Source organism: Nomascus leucogenys, chromosome 18 (genome assembly GCF_006542625.1).
Source record: "Nomascus leucogenys isolate Asia chromosome 18, Asia_NLE_v1, whole genome shotgun sequence".
NCBI lineage: Eukaryota > Metazoa > Chordata > Mammalia > Primates > Hylobatidae > Nomascus > Nomascus leucogenys.
This window is the reverse complement of record NC_044398.1, coordinates 15959448-15981865: the sequence shown is the minus strand read 5'-3', so window position 1 is coordinate 15981865 and position 22418 is coordinate 15959448. Positions and strand designations below refer to the sequence as shown.

The 22418-nt window shown below is 35.5% G+C and overlaps 1 protein-coding gene across 1 annotated transcript in view; it reads left to right on the top strand.

The window, feature by feature from the left end:
* CTNNA3 (catenin alpha 3) overlaps nt 1-22418 on the top strand; it is a 1790392-nt gene that overhangs the window by 1572568 nt on the left and 195406 nt on the right. The window contains exon 14 of the mRNA XM_003258218.3: nt 21842-21934. Within this exon, the coding sequence (XP_003258266.2) occupies nt 21842-21934 (93 nt within the window). The remainder of the gene's footprint in view (nt 1-21841; nt 21935-22418) is intronic.

The following is a 22418-nucleotide window of genomic DNA, read 5'->3' as shown; positions in this document are numbered from 1 at the left end:
TTTGAGACAGGGTCTCACTCTGTCACCCAGGCTGGACAGGTGGAGTGCAGTGGTGTGGTCTTACTGCAACCTCTGTTTCCAGGGGTCAAGCAATCTATCCACCTCAACCTCACGAGTAGCTGGGACCACAGGCATGTGCCACCATGCTTTGATAATTTTTTGTAGAGATGGGGTTTCACCATGTTGCCCAGGCTGCTCTCGAACTCTTCACCTCAAGCAATTCGCTTGCCTTGGCATCCCAAAGTGCTGAGATTACAGGCATGAGCCACCGCACCAGGCTACAACTTTTTTCCCACATGATTATTCCAAGTTTTGATCTGTTCTAAAATACCATGTGATTTATTAAGCTAGTATATATAAGATAGTGTGTGTGTGTGTGTGTGTGTGTGTGTGTATGTATGTTGTATTAAAAAAAGAAACTGAGGAAATACTGAGGACGTGCAATTTTAAAAGTCTGGAGCTTCTTTTAAAGGAATACATAGCTAAAAGAAATAAAGACATAACTACTTCTAGCTACAACTAACAGTGTTTTAAATTATGTAAAGAGATTTATAAGCAATAACATTTAGTGATTGTTAACTTCCATTATAAATTAACAAAATTAGGTCAAAGGCTAATAGGGATTTTTTTCAGTGAAGAAATTTGACATAATTTTAACTGTTAATCTCTGGGCTTGAGATTCTGTGTTGTACTTAGTCTCTCAAAGAAATAACTCAGGGTTCTCATCACTGGTTTGAGAGAAGGCTATTAGGCAAGTTTTTTGTTTCCCAGCTTCAGTTGAATTACATCTCCATTTCATGTTATGTGTATAGGACACCTGATTTAGATTTTACATGGAAAGGTACATCATGGAGAGAAGCTCAAAATGTATGAAAACCATTGGCCTTCGCACCTGGGTTATTTTCACAGCTTCTGTTGCATACTTCCGTGTGCATTAGGGGACAACAAGGAGTGCACAATCTTCCCATTCTGAGTCACTTGTGTCATTTCAGATCTCTCCTGCTTTCTTTTCCTCTCTTTGGACTTTCCTTTTTGCCTTTTAAAGAGGAAATGGTTTTCAGTTTTTAAAACTTATTAAAAGTTTCTCTGTCTGGGAACAACCTAGCTTCTTTAAAAGTTACTTCTTAGTGTTTAAAATTATCTAACAAAACAAAATGTGAGTGAAAGTAAAAGCAATAATATTTTATAATTTCTTAATTGTGTTAGCAGCTGTTCTCCAATTTATAATCATAATGCTTTAAAAATTTTCATATAACTTACTCCTGCAAACTTCACAGTGCCTTGAAATACAATAAATCCATTTTGCAGAATAAGGAGTCTAGACTCTAAAAGTTAACAAAAAAAAAAAGACATGATTAAGGTCACCTGGACAGTAGATAATTGGACCAGGACAAATTTTCTATATTATTTATTTAATATTCTAACAGTATTAACTGGACATAATACTTAATATTTATTGATATAAGTCAGAATGACATGATAGCTAATATTTATTGAGCATTTATTGTGTTCTTGGCAGTATATTCAGTACTTTACATTACTGTCATATATTCCTCACAACAACCCTATAAGATAGGTACATCACAATTGAAGGAATTTAATATACTTAATGCTACACAACTTATCCATGGTTTTTCATAATTTAAAATTAATTATTTGAATGTGCATAGTATCAACTTTTCTTCTACACTACCATCTTAGAAAAGAAAAAAGAGAAGGAAGATACAATTTTAGTGAGAACCTACTGTGTGCTCTGAGCTGAGTTATAAAACTAGTTTCACATGAGAATGAAAACTGTGCCTTACACAGTGTATATTCAGAGCTGAATCCACATCCTTCTCCATTGACCATACAAAGTTTACAATGAGAAAGAGGTAAAATATAGAACATAAAGAAGGCAGAAACAGCTATCTTTATTTTACAATATATGAAACCAGACACCACATAAGTTTTCCAGAGTAACAGAATAAATAAATATTAGACAGGAAAGCCCTTTGATACAACACGGGCTCTTTATTGGTCCCTCATCAGCAACCGCCACAGTATCTGGCATATTAATGAGTGCTTATTTAATAAAAAAAATTGAATGAATACATGAAGGAATGAAAAACAAGAATGAGAACCTAGTTATCCTGTCTTTTTACCTAGGAATGACTGAATTTACCCCTTACTCACTTCAATATATAATACAAAAGTTATCTTATTTTTCATTATACAAAGAATCCATAGTTAAAGCCTAAAAAAGCTTTACAATTAGACAGCCTGATACCCTAGGAGGGATCGAAAGGTGGTAAAACAGTATGAGGTGTAAAAAATATATGTATACAATTGTCTGCAAGATCCTAGAAAATCTTGAAGAGTACTGTGCTGTTCATTTCAGCACTAAGCTATAACAATTTGTAAACATTAGAGCGAGAGAGAGTAATAGGAACAGCTTGTAGGGTGTCTAGCAAAACAAACCAAACTGAACACTTTGTAATTAAATTTAACAATTTTATCATACAAATAAAACTATATGTTGATAGGCAAATGTGAACACTGTTTCAATATTCATGAAGTTTTGACTAAAACGGTACACAGAACTTGGGCCATGTTACATTAGCTTCCTAGTGGTGGTAGCCTCATCAAGTTTATGACAGTCCCACCATACGTAGCATACTGTACTTCATACATAGTGGGCAATCCATGAATACCTGCTGAATGTAATCTGTATCTATTTAAAAGTTCTCTGTTTTAAAATTTAATAAAAATCAATGTTTTATGTCTTTAAATTTAAAAAGAATAGTGTGGCTGGGCATGGTGGCTCACCCCTGTAATCCCAGCATTTTGAGAGGCAGAGGCAGGATTGCTTGAGCCCAGGAGTTCGAGGTCAGCCTGAGCAACACAGGGAGACCCCGTCTCTCTTAAAAAATAGTAATAATAAATATAAATATAAAAAGAATAGTGTGACACACAAACACAGTCATTGCGGTTAATTCAATTAAACCAAGCTGATGCTTGGTTCAATTAAACCAAGTAGATAGAATATGGCATGCTTTTTCATCTTGCCACATTGATAACAGTGATCCTTTTCCAAAGTAGATCAGCTCTCTCGTTGTAAAACTAATTTTGAAACAAAGTCACCTTTTCAGATACAAATGATTATTACTGGTTTCTGGATAGTGGATGGGAGCTGCAGGGAGAAAAAGTTCTAAGACCGAACAATGTTAGAAAAAAAATTGTTGACATACTAAATTACTTTGAATAGGTGGAAAGATAAGAATATAAGGTGAGAGTTAGAAGGGAAGAAAAGACTATTCCAAAAGAGAAGACAGAGCATAGCTAAAGAGTGCCTGGGACTTATTTTGGTCATGTTGTAAAAAGAATGATTGGTTTTAAGAATAGTATATGTTATTACTAGTTTTCTTTAGCATATACCTTCAGTGTTGTAACTAGGTGGTACTAATCCTGTTCGTCAAGAGATAGCTTGAGTAGGTTTTGAAAACAACATTTCAATCTATATATGCATGGCTTGGCCCTGGTGACGTCTAAGACTACTGGATAAATCCAAAGGGAGTAGTAACAGAGAGGGAGGTTCCTAAAAAAGACAGGACAAAGCAAAGACATAAGGAAAACTGATGAAATCCAGTAGATGCCGCCTGTACTTATTACAATGATTATTTGTAATTGCTTTATTATTATTTAACTCTGGTATATTTTTAAATAAACTATAGTCAAATTAGTCATATGTAAGAGGAAGTATAGGTACATAATTTTCTCAAATCCTCCATGTTTGACTAGAAGTTGGTCCATGCCAATTCAGTCAGACATAATCAAACATCTGACGGTAACTCTCCCAGGTTACACACCATGGTGGTCTCTCAGCTGTGGTCTCTCTCTTGGGCTGCTTTAGAAGGCGGGCAGGGCCAGAGGCCTGATGATCCAGGCTTCACGCTGTATATACACACACACCAGTTTCATGGTATTATGCCTTACTTAGGATAGCTCCATAGTACTCTTATATAGTTGTCAATAATATTGGCATTCTATAATTTTATTAAAAATGGTCTTACTACTTAAATTACTTTTGAAAATCATTGACTTAAATGAAATTTTTAAAAAGTACAGAGCCTCCTTTGATATTTCATAAACACTATTAAATGATAGAAGTATCACATTTGCTGCCATATTGCCAGCCTTATTAGTGGTCCTTTCACATTCACTTCCATATAGAAAAGCCTACATTTGGTAGCATGCTTACTAAAAGCTGCAGTGTTTCTTGATCTCTAAGTTCTTCTAGTGAGAAGACTCATGAACAAGGTGTCTCTGAACTGAAGCTCATCTTTCGTTACTCAGCAACAAAATATGTGGTCCCCTACCGCAAAATGAAGTTCATTTTTTAAAATAGAAAATAAGTTTATATATTAATTGATTTAAAATGATCTTATAGCATTAGTACTTCTTTTATGTATTTATTCAACAGAACTTCAGCTATACTGTATTATATTAGTAGCATATATAATATAGTATTTTGCCGAACAATGTTACACTATGTAATGAGTTCATATAGGCATTTCACATTTTTGACAGCATTGAGGCATAAACATTTAATAAAATGCACATTTAAAATATACAATTTAATACGTTTTATTGGCTTATGTATAAAACCCCAAGGCTATCACCATAATCAAATAAGGAACCCATATATCAAACTTAAAAGCTTATTCATACCCCTTCATAATCTGATCACTCCTCCAACCAACTCTCAAATAACCACAGATCTGATTTCTGCCACTACAGATTGATTGGCAAGTTTTAGAATGTTATATAAATGGAATCATGCAGTGATATGGTTTGGCTCTGTATCACCACCCAAATTTCATGTTGAATTGTAATCCACGTGTGTTAGAAGGGGAGCCTGGTGGGGGATGATTGAATCATGTAGGCGGACTTCCCCCTTGCTGTTCTTGATAGTGAATGAGTTCCCACCAGATCTGGTTGTTTAAAAGAGTATAGTGCTTCCCCCTCGGCTCTGTCTCTCCTGCTCCATGTGAAGATGTGCTTGCTTCCCCTGTACCTTCCGCCATGATTGTAAGGTTCCTGAGGCCTCCCCAGCGATGCCTCTTACACAGCCTGTGGAACTGTGAGTCGATTAAACTTCTTTTCTTCATAAATTACCCAGTCTCAGGTAGTTCTTTATAGCAGTGTGATAACAGACTAATACATACAGTATGTGTTTTTATTTAGTTTCTTTTACTCAATGTAATTATTTTTAGATTCATAAATATTGTTGCTTTAATCAAATTTATTCATTTTTATTGTTGAATCATGTTTCATTAAACGGACATACCATTTGTTAAATAATTCACCTGTTGATTAAGATTTGAGTTGTTCTCCCTACTGGAATATTACAAATAAATCTGCTATGAATATTTGTATACAAGTCTGTGTGAATATGTGTTTCTATTCCTCTTTGGTAAATACTAACAAGTAGAATGATTAGATTCTATGGTGTGTATATATTTAATATTTAATATGTTAAGAAATACACGGGCATTTAAAAAAAAAACAATTCTCCACATTAAGTTTGTTTCCTCACTTGTCCTAATTTCTTTGATCAGGACAACTCTGTGTAGAAACAGTACAATGCATTTGCCATGAGCTAGTTTCACAGCCACTTATATCTGACTACGTCTTATACAATGATGTATTCACTTGCTTCTACAAATAGGCCTTTTAGTTTTGGAACTTAAAAATCTCTTTATATACAGAGCATAATTCTTCCTTAGGTGTTGTCCAGATATTTGTTTTATCGCATTCTAGTTTTCTATTTTATATATAAGCTGCCAACTTAAGCTACTTTATTCTAGCAGTGTAGGGAATTCTTATGTCCCATAAAGCAAACTTCAATCCAGTAACCTTGAATAATATGTCCAAAAGTCTAATACAGATCTGAATTACTGTCTTATGGAGCAACACCCCCCTACAGTAATGTGTAATTTCTTTCTTTTTTTTTTTAGATCAGTGAAATAGGAGTGTCAATTTTGGACATCCTGCTTATCCTTACGTAATATCCATGGCTGGAACACAGCAGGAGTTTTTTGCTTTATTACTGTGCCTAGGATTACTTTGCAAATCTAGCTAGATGAATTTGGTTAGGATTGTTGATACTATACCTGGCAGCTTAACATTTCTGAAAGTAAAAGACATCGTGTCAGTATATATATATATATATATGTTTATATATATATATATGTTTATATATATATATGTTTATATATATATTTATATATATATTTATATATATTTATATATATATATTTATATATATATTTATATATATATATTTATATATATTTATATATATATATTTATATATATATTTATATATATATATATATTCCCCATTGGGAAGTCAAACCACAACATCTCTTTCCCTCAAAATCTTTGTTATGGAAAAATTTTGTAAAACCACTTTCCAGGACACTGAAAATGTAATACCTAAAATAATGAAGTAACAGCTTTTACAAATCCACAGAACAAAAAAGACCATACAAAACAGGGAATAGCATGGGACCAGGTAAGGGACACTTCTGTCTATCTGCTGTCACCACCCCCTTTAATGTTTGCTCTGATAATAAAGATATACACTGCAATTTTCCTCTTACCTATCGAAAGATTTTGTCTGTGTCCACATTAGCTTCAAATATCATGCCACGTTGATAGACCTATTGCAAGGTGACAAGGCCAGCTATACTACCCCACTGCAGATTTTGCAATCTTGTCCTTTTTTTAATTGCTGACATGTCCTTGAAATGGTACGTTCAACCTTGAGCAGATTTTCCTATAACACTCATTGCTTGTTTTTTTCCTGATGATAAAAGATAGAAAAATGTTTTGTAACAACTTAGAGACAAATCAACTAAAAGAGGAAAAGTCACTTATAATATTCTATAACCCATAGATGATAATTAATAAAATATGTTGATATATTTTCTTTTTCTTTCTTTTTTTTATTTTTGAGATGGAGCCTCACTCTGTCACCCAGGCTGGAGTGCAATGGGGTGATCTTGGCTCACGGCAACCTCTGCCTCTTGGGTTCAAGTGATTCTCCTGCTTCAGCCTCCCGAGAAGCTGGGATTACAGGCATTTATCCACCACGCCCAACTAATTTTTGTATTTTTAGTAGAGACGGGGTTTCACCATGATGGCCAGGATGGTCTCGATCTCTTGACCTCGTGATCTACCCGCTTCAGCCTCCCAAAGTGCTGGGATTACAGGTGTGAGCCACTGTACCCAACCGATATATATATTTTTTTCATTTTATCTTCCTCTTTCTCTCACACATACACGGACAATACAAGTTTTAAATAATTAGACTATATATATATATACATATATGCACACGCATATATATACACATATATATACATATACATATATATACATACACATATATACACATATACACAAATATACATATATGCACATATACATATATACACACACATATATACACACACATATATATACAGATATTCAGTTAACAATATTTCAAGTACATTTTCTCTGCTATCAGACATTCTCTGAAACTCTTAATATCTGTAGAATAGCATTTTTGGAAAAGAAAAATGAACACATTTTATGTTAGACTCCCTTTTACTGTCTAGTCTAAGGATAAGATCAAAAATTCGCATATATAGAGTTTATTTGACTATAAAGTTTGATGAAAAAGGTGAGATTTTCCTTACTAAAATAAATTAGAATAGGTCTGATATTCATGGCACCGGTGTCCTGATTTTTGATCAGGCATTCAGACATAAGAGTTGAAGGTCAGGGTGTGTTTCTAGCCATCTGCTGCTACTGTTTCTACTACTGCTGCCACCACCATTTTTAGCATTCCCCCCATTACTGCCCTTATTATTATTGCATGGTTTCAACCACTTCCCCATAGATCAACAAGAGTAATGGTATTGCCACAATTGCCAATGGCATCAGCAATTGCTGTGTGTGAAGAACCCTCACATCATCCTACATAGTCCTGCATAAAAGAAGTTTGAAAAGCTGTTTCTAATTTCCTGAGAAGTTAACAATCTATAAGAGATTTGTGATCTAAAATTGTATTCAGCATGTTGAATAAAGGATATGCTGACAATTCAAAGTTTTCTGAAATAGATATTCATTATCTTTCCTGATACCTTGCTAAACCTACCATAAAATTCTAAAGTTAATAAAAATAACTGAAATTTTATAAATCATTAGTCCAATCCTTTCATTTACCACCGAGGAAGCTGAGTTCTCAACAAGTTAAGTTCTTGTTTTAGGTCACAAGATATTAAGGGCGGCATTTGACCTTGAATCTGGATATTCAATCCTAGATATTATGTTCTACCATAGTTCCAGCCTTATTATGTTGGAAGAAGCTTTGCAAGTCACTTACCATAGATTTTCTGTTCCTAATTTGGAAATAGGATATAAACTCACAGCTCTGTCTCAGAGCACATTTAGTAGGTGTGCTTATTTGTAGAGCTTAATTCAAACAGAATTAAAGAAAAAAGAATAACTCAGGAACATTTTGCAGGTCCACTGACACACTTCTATGTGTGCTATAGGTGAAAATTGAATTCATCTCAAGCTTAGTATAACTTAGAGCCAGAGTACCATTCTGGGAAACAAGTAGACTTTCTTTTAGTTGGGTTTTCAAAGACAATGCCTGGTTCAAGTTAGACAGCAGTGAAGCAATGAGGAAGAGTCTCTTTCATGTTTGCTCCATACACATTGTTTGTTAAAGTCCAGAAATCATATCTGGCAGGGGGAAGAGGGGGTTCAAGGACTTCTCTGCTATTGTGCTGCTGTAAGCCCTTAAATACCTGCCTGCCTTCTCTCTGAGCAGTATATTCATACTGTTCGAAGCCTATTTTCTAGACTTACAAGTTTTGACTGTCTGGTGCCTGCATATATCATACATTTGTAAGTATCAAGCCACATGTTTCATGAAACAAGTACTGGACCCTATTTTGAAGTAGCCCTTTATTAGCTGCATAATATTGGACAGGTTCTGTTAACTGTAAGGCTCAGTTTTCTCAGCTGTGGTATTAAAATGATAACATTCGCCTCCCAGGTTTATTGTTAAGATTAAATGAGAAAATGAATGTGGAGTAACCTGGCACAGTTTTTGTTAATAAATTATATTAAGATCTTAATTAAAAACGATTACCTCACTTTTATGTTCTCAAAGAGAAGAATTTCAAAGATCCTGATTTGAGTCTGGATATTTCTAATATTTGAACTTTCTAAAAATAAGCTTTCAGCCAAATCTTATTCTTTATGGCTTCATTAGTTCACGTCTTTATTGAAATTTCTGGCTTAAATATTTCTTATGACAGTTTTCATGAATTAGACATGCAGCCCTGGGAATCAGAGCTATGTCACCAAGTCCTATTTGGTGGTTGAATAAGTACAACGATATTGATAATGTCACTTTAATTCATGACCCACCTGCTGATTTGCTGTATGCTTTTCTGCTGTTATTAGCATCATTGACATCTTAGGAGCAGAAGAATGACTGCTTTCAAGCTTCCTGGCATAAAGAATGATTGAGGCTGTAATATGATTTACCCCATGTGATTCTATTATTATTGAGTCATAGAAAGTCCTTATATAAACTTGAGCAATTATGATTATTCTCTGTGATAATCATTATAATTCAGATTCAAACATAAGGCATCAAATATTTAGATATTTGATGCTTGCTGGCCTGCGAAGCTTTCTAGATAGTAACCTAATAGAAACTTGCTTCTTAGAAAATATATGAACAACTAAGGCTCAGGGTTGTGTCTCCTCTGACAGCAATATTCTGTATGCTTAAGATTTATGTGCCCACGGTGTCCTGTTTGGCTACATGTTTCATCATACCCTTTCGTACATTATAGGCTTTTTTTTTCCTTTTACTTTAGCATATATTTTTACATTCTGCAACTTAAATTTGTCAAACTGTATTTCAATTATTGTAGTGAGGTCAAATATTCACCTAGGCCTGTTAGTTTTATCCTATGGAATAATTCATATTCTTTTTTTTTTGTTTGTCTTTTGATGGCATCTCTCTCTGTTGCCCAGGCTGGAGTACAGTGGTGCAGTCTCTGCTCACTGCAACCTCCACCTCCCGGGTTCAAGCAATTCTCTTGCCTCAGCCTCCTGAGTAGCTGGAACTACAGGCACCCACCACCATGCCTGGCTAATTTTTATATTTTTGAGTAGAGACAAGGTTTCACCATATTGGCCAGGCTGGTCTTGAACTCCTGACCTCGTGATCCACCTGCCTTTCATATTCTTAACATGTTGGAAAAGGGAAAAATGGTTTATAAAACATAAAAGGATTTATATTCTGTTTTAGAAAAAAAGTCATTTGGATTTTGATAGGATTGCATTGAATCTATAGATCACTTTGGATAATATGAACATTTTAACAATGTAAGTCTTCCTGTTCATAAACATGAGAATTTTTTTCTGTTTATTCGTATCTTCTTTTATTTCTTTAGGCAATTTGTTTGTTTGTTTTCGTTTTTTTTGTTGTTGTTGTTGTTGTTGTTCGTTTGTTTTCGTTTTTGAGATGGAGACTCGCTCTGTCGCCCAGGCTGGAGTGCGGTGGCGGGATCTCGGCTCACTGCAAGCTCTGCCTCCCAGGTTCACGCCATTCTCCTGCCTCAGCCTCCTGAGTAGCTGGGACTACAGGCGCCCACCACCACGCCTGGCTAATTTTTTTTGTATTTTTAGTAGAGACACGGTTTCACCATGTTAGCCAGGATGGTCTCAATCTCCTGACCTCATGATCCGCCCATCTCGGCCTCCCAAAGTGCTGGGATTACAGGCATGACCCACCGTGCCTGGCCGGCAATGTTTTATAGTTTTCAGTGTTCAAGTCTTTTATCTCTTTGGTTAAGCTTACTTTAAAATATTTTAATTTTTCTGATAATATTGCAAGTTGGACTATTAATTTTTTTTTTATAATTTGTTATTGTGTAGAAACACAACTGATTATCTTGCTTTTGTATTGTGCAACTTTACTAAATTATGAGTTCTAGCAGTATTTTGGTGAAATTTTTAGGTTTCTACATATAATATTACCTGCAAACACAGATAATTTTATTCTTCCTCTCTGATATGTGTGCCTTTCATTTCTTTTTCTTGCCTAACTGCTCTGGTTAGGATTTCCAGTTCTATGTTGAATAGAAGTAGCAAGGATGGGCATCCTTGCTTTGCTTCTGATCTTAGAGACAAAGCTTTCAGTTTTTCACTATCATATTAGCTCTAGGCTTTTAATAAACAATTCTAAAATTCACTTAGAACTACAAAAGACTCTGAGTAGTTAAAGCAATCTTGAGAAAGAAGAACAAAGCTGGGAGGCATCATGCTACCTGATTTCAAAATATATTATAAATCTACAATAATTAAAACAGTATGGTACTGGCATAAATGAAGAACTATAGACCAATGGAAGAGAATAGAGAGCTCAGAAATAAACCTAAGTTCACAGTCAACTGAGCTTCAACAAGGGTGCTAAGAATACTCCATGGTGAAAGGATAGTCTCTTCAACAAATGGTGTTGAATATTGACATGCAAAAGAATGAAATTAGACCCTTATTTTACACCATACACAAAATAAAAATAGGTTAGAGACTTCTACCTGAGACCTGAAACTGTAAAACCCTTGAAGAAATCATGAGGGAAAAACTTTATGATGTTGGTCTTAAAAATGACTTTTTTGACCAAAACCACAAACAACAAAAGCAAAAATAGACATATTACATCAAACTAAAACCTCTCTGCACAGCAAATGAGACAGTCAACAAAATGAAAAGGCAATCTATGGAATGGAAGAAAGTGTTTATAAGACATAGATCTCATGAGGAGTTAATATCCAAAACCCATAAGAAACTCAACTCAGTAGCATAAAAAGAAATAACCCAACTTGAAAATGGGGAAAGGACATGAATATGCATTTCTCCAAAGAAGACATACAAATTGCCAACAAGTGTATGAAAAAAATGCTCAATATCACTAATCATCATGGACATGAAAAAAAAAAACACAGTGAGATATCACTTCACACTTCTTAGGATATGTATTATCAACAGCCACAGAAAAGATAAGTGTTGGTGAGTATATGAAGAAATTGGAGCCCTGGTACTCTGTTGATGGGAATGTAGAATGGTACAACTGCTATAAAAAATAGTATGGAGGTTTCTCAAAATTAAAAACAGAACTACTATATGATCCAGCAATCCTACTTCTGGTTATATGTCCCAAAGAATTGAAATCAGGATCTCAAAGAGATATCTGGACTCCCATGTTTATTTCAGCATTATTCACAATAGCCAAGATGTGAAAACAATCTAAATGTCCATTGACAGATGAATGGGTAACTAAAATGTGATAAACTTATAAGATGGAATATAATTCAACCTTTAAAAAAAGGAAATCAGTCATATGCAACAACCAGGGTGAACCTTGGGGACATTATTCTAAGTGAAGTAAGCCATTAGCAGAAAGGCAAATACTGCATGATTTAGATATATGAGGTATCTAAAGTTTTTACGCTCCTAGAAACCATGAGCAGAATGGTAGTTGTCAAGCTAAGGGGAGGGGAAATGAGGAGTTGCTGCTCCAAAGGTATGAAATTTCAATTATGCAAGATAAATAAATAAAGATCCTGCTATACAGCATTGTGCTTATAATTAGCAATACTGTGTTATTCACTTAAAAATTTGTTAAGAGGGTAGATTTCATATTAAACTTTAATACAATACTGATAATAATACTGTAAAGAACAATAATAACAAAATAGAGGGATGCTAATGGTTCCTGGAGGCAGTTTTGAATTATATTTTAAAAGATTGTAAGAAGAAAAGTCACCAATTCTCGATTTTGACAAATAGAGACATACATCTTATTTGCATCTTTGTTTATTCTTCCATTGCATTCACTCAATAAAATATGTATTTACTGAGGACTGACTCTGTGCCAGGCACTGTTAGACACTTGGGTTATAAAACTGAGAATAATACTAGATGTCTTCTCTCTCTAGTGGCTATAACAGAAAGATATGTGTATTCAGGAGATTAACCCTATTTTGAATTGATATGATGAATTAGAGTGGACTATGTTTCAATCAACTGAACTCAACAGATTTACCAAATCTTCACTAGCTCTGAGATCTCTCAGTGTTGAGGAGATGTTTGATACAGCCTAATGTTTGTCGTAGCCTTATTATGCTTTCAGTTTAAGCATCAATTCATAAAAACTGAAAATACAAAGGATTTACAAAAATTATCAATTTCACTTACTTCTCATATTCATTATAAAGGTCAAGGAATTTAAGCATGGGAAAAGTCTTAGATTTGCCTAACAAAAAACAACTAATTTTGTTATGATACCCAAGTATCCTAACTTCAAATTCCATTAATATCCCACCATAACACAAGCCTACCAGCTTTCTGATGATATAAGAAATATCTTCCCAGTTTTTCCTCAGATGCTTTACACTCGTTCCTCTCTTCTGCCTGACACAACCCAGGAAATTTTTTCATCTCTAACCACTCAACTTCAGTCTCAAATCATATAATTCTATGGAATATCTTTCATCTCCATCTAATATTCTTACCCGGCAAGGATTGTGTTTTATTTCCTTCAAGATTCCCAGTATCTAGCACAATAGTTCATGTCTACATACAGCCATGCTGTGCATGATAATGTTTCATTCAGTGATGGACTGCGTATAGGACAGTGGTCCCATAAGAAGGCTGTAATAGAACCGAAAAATTCCTATCACCTAATGACATTGTATTATTCGTTCTCACATGGTTATAAAGAACTACCTGAGACTGGGTAATTTATAAATAAAAGAGGCTTAATTGGCTCACAGTTCCACAGGCTATACAGGAAGCATGGCTGGAGGGGCCTCAAGAAACTTACAATCATGGCAGGAGGTGAAGGGGAAGCAGGCACATCTACAGGATAGGAGGTGGAAGAAGAGAGCCAAGAAGGAGATGCTACACACTTTTAAACAGATCTCGTGAAACTCACTCACTATCATGAGAAGAGCAAGGAGGAAATCTGACCCCATGATCCAATCACCTCCACCAGATACCTCTGTCAACACTGGGGATTACAATTTGACATGAGATTTTGTCCGGAACACAAATCCAAACCATATCAGATGCCGTAGCCATCTTAACATCGTGACACAACACCTTACCTTTTCTATGTTTAAATATGTTTAGATACACAAATATTTACCACTGTGTTACAGCTGCCTATAGTATTCAGTACAGTAACATGCCATACAGGTTTGTAGCCTAGGAGCAATGGGTGATACCATATAGCCTAGGTGTGTAGTAAGTTATACCATCTAGATTTAAGTATACTCTATGATATTTGCACAGTGACAAATTCACATAATGACACATTTCTCAGGATATGTCCTGATTGTTAAGCAACATGACCGTATATGTAAGACAATAGAATATGTTAGCTGAGTTAACTTGAGTTGATTATATAATCAAGCAAACTTAGATTAGCACTGGATATCTTTAGATAATCTCATTATGAATAAAAGATAAAAACAAGTTCAGCAGAATGAAAGCAGCTTATTAAATTCTGGTATTAAGATGACAAACAAATGATAGAATTTCGTTTTTTAAGGCTAAATAGTATTTCACTGTGTGTATATGTTTCTGTGTATATATATATTGAGAGAGAGAGCTCACATTTTCTTTATTCGTTCATCCAAGGATAGACACCTAGGTTGCTTCCATCTCTTAGCTATTGTGAATATGGAAGTGTAGACATCTCTTAGGCATATTGATTTGAATTTTTTTTTTTTTTTAGACAGAGTCTCATTCTGTCACCCAGGCTACAGTGCAGTGGCATGATATTGGCTCACGGCAATCTCCGCCTCCCAGGTTCAAATGATTCCCTTGCCTCAGCCTCCCAAGTAGCTGGGATTACAGGCATATGCCACCACACCCTTCTAATTTTTTGTATTTTCAGTAGAGATGGGGTTTCACCATGTTTGCCAGGCTGGTCTTGAACTCTTGACGTCAGGTGATCCACCCTCCTTGGTCTCCCAAAGTGCTGGGATTACAAGCACGAGCCACTGTGCCCAGACCATTTTGAATATTGTTTTCACACACAAAAAATGATACATAAGTGAGGAGATAGATTTGTTAATTAGAATTTAATCATTTCATAATGTTAATATATACTGTTGTAAACATCACAGTGTGCTATATAAATATATAATACATGCAATTATCAATTAAAAATTTAAAAAATAAATTTTAAAAAAGACTGCAAGCAAGTTTGTAGTTTTATTTTCATACATTTTCTGATATCTTCTTCCAGTAGTCTGGTTAAGATTAAAATGTCTTCTCTCTTTTGTCTTGTAAACATAATGTTATTATATGGGATATGACTTTCAGTTTACATACTTATTTGCAAGTAAATTTAGTTTTAACTTGTCTCATGGGAAATTTAAATATAGTCATTCTTGGGCCTTCCCTTACTCCTGCTGCCTATGTTGTGCCAAGTGAGCCAAATTTCTTGAGCAGTAGTTCTCAAACGGGTGATTCCTAAGCCCCTAAATTTCCAGGGGATATTTGGTAATGTCTGGAAACATATTTAATTATATCTCATGACTTGAGAGGGTCCAAATGTGTGTGGTAGATAGAAGCTAGGGTTGGTGCTAAACTTCTTACAATACACAAAACAGATTCTCACAACTGGAATTACTCAGATCAAGATGTCAACAATGCTAAGACTGAAACACTTCTCTTGAGGCTAAGTCTGTCTCTGGAAGCTTGGGCTGCATCAAGACATCAGGAAGTCTCACCGATTCTGTCATTTACCCACACTGGTTGCCAATGAGACATCCATTGTCCCAGCCCATGTAGCCCTTTCAGGTCTACCACTGTTTCCATGACAAGTTTGTGGCACGGGGCTATGGTGAGACTTGAAACACTGGTCTGGGCTTACTGGATGACATTTTCTCTGAAGTCTTTTTATATCCATATTGGATTGTCAAGGAGTAGGGCAAGTTACTACTGATTATGGAATCATAAACTTTTTAGTCCTCCACATCTGAGAATCTCTTCTGAGCTTATGGAAAACCTTTCTCTACACAAAATCTCATCTCTAGTTTCCATAGGAATTTTTAAAAATTCAAGAATCTTTGCATATACTTTTCTATAGGCAAGGAGTTATTGATTCAATGGTTATTAATGACAGAAGGCAAAGGATTAAACATTCTCCACAGCTCAAAAATGTTCCCATGATTTTCTTGTGAAATTGATCAGTAACAAAACTTGTCAGTAATTAAATTGTTTGTTCCTTTATTCAGCTAAGGAATAGAAAAATTGAGACATACTATGTGCCATTTCATGTTCTCCGGGTGGAGAACAAGACAAACAACATCCCTATTTTCATGTAAGTTAAGTTCTAGTGGGGATAAGATAAAAAATGTATCCCACCTGCCAAAAACAAGAAAAAAATGGAGAAAAAATATAATTTCAGGTGAAAATCATGAAAAAGGACCTAAAGAAAATATGTAGACTAATATAAGAAATAAATGAAATGGGGAAAAGGGTTAACTTTAGTTAGACTGGCCAGCGGAGACTTCTATGAATAGAGAGCATCTGAGCTCTCATGCCGAGAAGGATCCAGTCCGCAAGAAGGGGTCAATAGAAAGACACAAAGAGCCTTAAGTGGAAAGTGCTGACAAGTGGGACATGTTTGAGGAGGAGAAAAGGAGTCAGTGTAACAGAAATGTCACTGATTTCTCGAATATTTATAAGGTTGAGTGCCAGTCTCATGGTCAAAGGTGTGGGGCAGGAACTTCAGTGTGTGTTTGTGTGTGTGTGTTAAACAAGGGCCATGTCTTAATTTTCTTTATTTTGGCATTGTGTCATTGATATATTTTTATTTCTTAAATGTATTTTAATTCTGATCTCTCCATTTTGACATTGCGAAATCATCCTACGTTACCACCTCAGCTGGAATGAAATCACTGAACGTGTGACATTAGCCTCCTCCTTGGGATGGACATTCATAGCGTGTTTCCTAAGAGCTTCTCTGAGTGCGAGACCACTCCTGACATTACTGTGGTGGTTATTTGATTTTAGTAAGTCAGTGAAAGCTAGCCAGTGAATTATATTTATAATAAGTCATGTGTATGATTTAGAATTCAAACATAATTCTGAGAAGCCAAGCATGACTCCTGTTTTCCACAGTATTTTTAATACTTTTTATTTCTTCTTTATTTTCTTCCTGTGTGTTTTTTTCTTTCTTTAAAATTTAGCAACCACGAATTTCTTTTTTGTATTTTAATATTAAATATTTATAAAATCTGCCCAAGTGAATTTTTAATTGTAATAATGCCACGTGTTTCATTAGGGATGCTGAAAGAATTAGTGAGATAATGTCTGTAGGAAGGATTGAACTCCTTGTGGGAAAAAGGATATATATATGAAATGTACTGTGACCCTGAAGTCTTAATGTATTACTACTATGTCACTGCTGTCCTGGCTTCTATGTAAACAACTCAGCCTGAATGTTTTCAACTTCAACTTCTATATTTGTTTTTGGCTTCTTTTGCATGAATCAAGTGAGATAACAACAGTAATGATAATCTATAATATTCATAAACAATATTAATAATTCAGTATTTCCTAGTCACCGAATAATGTTCTAGTCCATCATCTTGTTTTATCTTTACAATAACCCTAAAAATTAGGTAGTATTTGTGCTATTTTATGGGTGAAGAAACTAAGCCTATTCCAAATCACTTTTGGGCTGCCTAAGGAAGACTCCATAATAAGCCAGAGGTAAAATAGGAAATATGAAATATATCTCCACAATTCTGATATGAGAAATAACATTAATGTCTGCATTGATTAACACTTTTTCTGAAAAAATGGGCTCTCTTCATCTTGGTCTGGTTTAGAGACAGCCCAGCTTAAAGAAGACAAATTATTTCCATCATCCCCAAGAATCATGCTAGAGTGAATCTTTGCTGAGGCCAGTTTAAGAGATAATTTCACTCTTAGACATGATTAAAGTCCAATTAAAAGAGATCTCTTACATGGAGTTTAGAAGGAAGCAGTGCATGGGTAATTATATTAAACCCTGTTTAGCACAATGATATTAGATAATCAAACTCAGGTAACTGTAACTGGAGACAACTAGTAAATGTACCATGTCAACCCAAAATAATGTCTGTGTAGAATCTAAAGGACAAAAACATTGGTGGTTTATCCAAACTCCCAAATCAAAAATAAATTTGGAGTATAATGGATTAAAATTATTAAATTTGGAATAAAGGTGATTAAAATTTGGATAAATTTACATAAATGTTTAATAAAAATATAAAGGTGTATATTGGGATGAGGTATAAGATAGTGGAGAAAGAAGAGGAAAAGCAACAAATAGAAATAAACTTTTGCCACAATCCAGCTATGTCTGTGGGCTAAGCTCTTACCCAAAGCATCTTAGTATAATTGAGCCTCACAACAACTTTTGGGATTAGGTATTATTATCCAGATTTTATTCTGAGGGAACCAAACTTTAAAAGAGAACACATATTGCCCATAGTCACTCATTAGAGGACCAGAACTCAAATTCAGGTCTGCATTACTCAATATTATAGGGCCTTTCTAATATATAACACTGCCTCTAAGATAGTTAATCTTTCACAGAATGAAAATTGATTAGAAACACACACACACACACACACAACTTCCAGATGTTTACCAGATAGGTAGAAGCAGAATATTTTAAGAAGGCATGGTCTAGGGTACTCTATCATCCCTCCTTTCCCACCCCTTTTTTTTTCTTTTTTTTTTTTTTTTTTTTGAGATGGAGTTTCACTCTTGTTGCCCAGGCTGGAGTGCAATGGCGTGATCTCGGCTCACTGCAACCTCCACCGCCTGGGTTCAGGCTATTCTCCTGCCTCAGCCTGCCGAGTAGCTGGGATTACAGGCATGTGCCACCATGCCCAGCTAATTTTGTATTTTTGGTAGAGACAGGATTTCTCCATGTTGGTCAGGCTAGTCTCGAACTCCTGACCTCAGGTGATCCACCCGCCTTGGCCTCCCAAAGTCTGGGATATTTATTATTTCTATTATTTGTGTTTAGTGCTGAAGGAGTTAATGTATTGCCCTCAAAATTATTAGAGTACTCCTTCCTCTCTCTTAGTTTCCACTTAAACGGTAGCATTTTGTATTTAACTATTTATTTTCACAATACCATCCAACACCATGCCTTACAGAATGTGAAATGCTGCCAGCAAGTGTTTTGAACACTTCCCCACTGATTTTGTTCATGAAAAGAAGAGGTCAGTTTTTGTAGCTTTGCAAGAAAACTATTAGTCCTGTGTTAAACCAAAGAAAAACACAGAAGTATGTGGGCGTAAATGGTAGGCTTATTTCTTCCCACAGCATCCCCAACAAAAATGGCACTTGTGACTTCTGATAGCAGCAATTGTTCTTAGTTTGTTACTTTATTTGGGGGTTGAATAAACTATAGGAGTGGATGATGAAGTTATTTGTCATTGCATGATAGGATAAAACCCAAGTAATAAACTACAGACATTTATAAGAAACAGATCACAGTAGGGACACCAGACAGCCTTCAGTTGCAAAACAACAGGGCACGAGAAAGAGAATTTGATTAACTGAATTTGTTCAAATGTTATAGGGCCTGGTGATAAAACAAGGAGGGAAATTGCAAAGATGCTTTCTCAAGAATACTGTGACAAGAATACACAAAATGGCTAATAATGAGATATATGATTGTATAGAAATTACATAGTAATGAACTTGTGCTATTAATACCTAAGAAGAAAGAATAAATTGTCCTAAGATAATAGCTGCATGTAGTTGCAGCAAAGAAGGATTGCAAAGAGATCAACATAGAGATAAAAAATAGCACATTGAAGGCTTTGGCGAGAGGGGGAATGTTAATATCTGATAGGAATTGGTTGAAATAAATGCAAAATGCTCTTCTGCAAAGGGATGGGTATTGCTCAGTGCAAGTGTGTGAGAACAAAGAAAGTGCTGTTTAAAGATCTATGAGATGAGAAAGAATCTGAAGCCATTAATGAATAGGAAATTGGTAGTTTTGCTCTATAATATGAGCTAATCGTCGAATGTCCCCATCTCTGGAGTGCTCCCAAGGGATGAAAGGCTACTGGCAACCCTGAAAATAAACAGAACATCTGTGTGTAAAGCAAGGTTTAAGGCAAACCAGAGCTAGTCTAAGGAGACGGGCTCTGCCCATTTCCAGTCTTCAACAGCCATATGTGCATGAAAGATGCTGGCCCAAGGACATCTTCTACTTCGTTTTTGGTTGTTTTCTATGAAACCTAAATACTTATTTTCTGGGCTTGTCACCAGGATTTTGTAGCAAAGGAATCATACAGAGTGGAATAGTGGACACTGGAGACTCAGAAGCAGGGAGGATGGGAGAGAGGTTAGGAATAAAAAACTACATATTGGGTTCAATGTGCACTACCTGGATGAAGAGCTCACTAAAATCTCAGACTTCACATTTATGTAATTCATCCATCTAACCAAAACCCACTTGTATCCCCCAAAGGTATTGAAATAAAAAAACACATTAAGTTGAGACCTTGTGCACTAAAACAAATACTAGGCTAATTCTAGTTAAGCACTTTGACCTGTATTTGCAAAAATGACAAGGAACACATGTCTTTGCCTCACAGAATAGACAGTTCAACAATTAGCTGCCTAATTCAGCAATGACATATGAAAGTATGATGATCATTATGGCAAATAAAGTAGAGGGGGCTAGGAAACACTTGGCAGGGAATCCAGCCCAGTCTAGAGGATTCCTGAGCAAGACACCTCCCTGAGAAAGAGGCACTTAAGCTGAAATTGAAAGAAGGAATGGAAGTTAGCTAACTCTTTATAATAGACACTGAATTTCAAGTTGAATTATTTATTAACTCCCTAAAATTTTAATTTCTTGATAATTTCTGGTGGCATTTTGATGATATATGATTTTAATGATGATTATCTAATGCATTTATCAACTGTAAGCATCTTGGTTTGCAGTAACCACATAGTGGGTAGCCAAACTGCTATTCACTGAAATAAAATTTTCCTTGTGATCATTTTTTTGCTTTCTTTTTCTCTCACAATTTATTGGGATATAATTCATATACCATAAAAGTCACCATTTTGAAGTATAAAACTCAGTGTTTTTTAGTATATTCAGAAGGGTTTGTGATCATTCCTACTATCTAACTGCAGAACATTGTTACATCTCAAAGAGAAACCACATACCCATCAGCTGTCGTTGCCAATTTCCCCTTTCCCCTAGCACCTAGCAACCACTAATTAAATCTCTATCTCTATAGAGTTGCCTGTTGTAGACATTTCATGTAAATGGGATCATACAATATGTGGCCTTTTGTGGCTGGCTGCCTTCACTTAGGATGATGTTTTCAAGGTTCACCTGTGTTGTGGTGTCTATCAGTATTTTGCTCCTTTTTATGGCCAAATTATATTCCATTGTACACATGTACCACATTTTGTTTATCCATTCATCAGTAGGTATACATTTCTTTCCCTTTGTTAGCTATCATGACTGATGCTCCTGTGAACATTTGTGTGTATGTATTTGTGTGGAAATATGCCTTCGTTTCTCTTGAGTATATAACCAGGAGTGAAATTGCTGGGTCATATGGTAACTCTATGATTACCCTTTTAAGATACTGCCACGTTGTTTTCCAAAGAAGAAATGCTTTTACATTCCCACTAGCAATGTTTTGCTTTCTTTTTATAGACCCCAGAGGAACTGGAGGATGTTTCTGACCTCGAAGAGGAACACGAGGTCCGCAGTCACACCAGCATTCAGACCGAAGGGAAAACTGATAGGGTATGTCACTTCAACTGGTGGGAGAACCATGTACTGTGTCACTGAAGGCTGTGCCTTCCCTTTGTCAATCTAGGCAGCCTCTAATGGGTGGGACTTCTAGATCTGGAGCTAGTTCTGTGAAGCACATGGAGAAAAGCCTTAGCATTAAGGGAAACCACATGAGGGGAATTATTTTCCTCTATCTTGAGAGCTCACAGTAAGTCCATTTTAGGTCATGTAGTGAATCACTCCATACTGCTTTTGATCTTTATAGGAGTCATGGGAATATAAAAGTGAAATATGTACATGTTTGCTTAGAGTAGAAAAAAGAAATGAAGAAGTTGTAAATATACTCCAAAATTCTAGTGGAAAAGACAACTTGTCTGAGTCAATAATCTACTTTTCTTTCTCTACAATAACTTCTGCTGTGCCTGCCCCCAAACACATACACACACACACACCCAACCACCACCACCACCACCACCACCACCGCCACCACCACCAC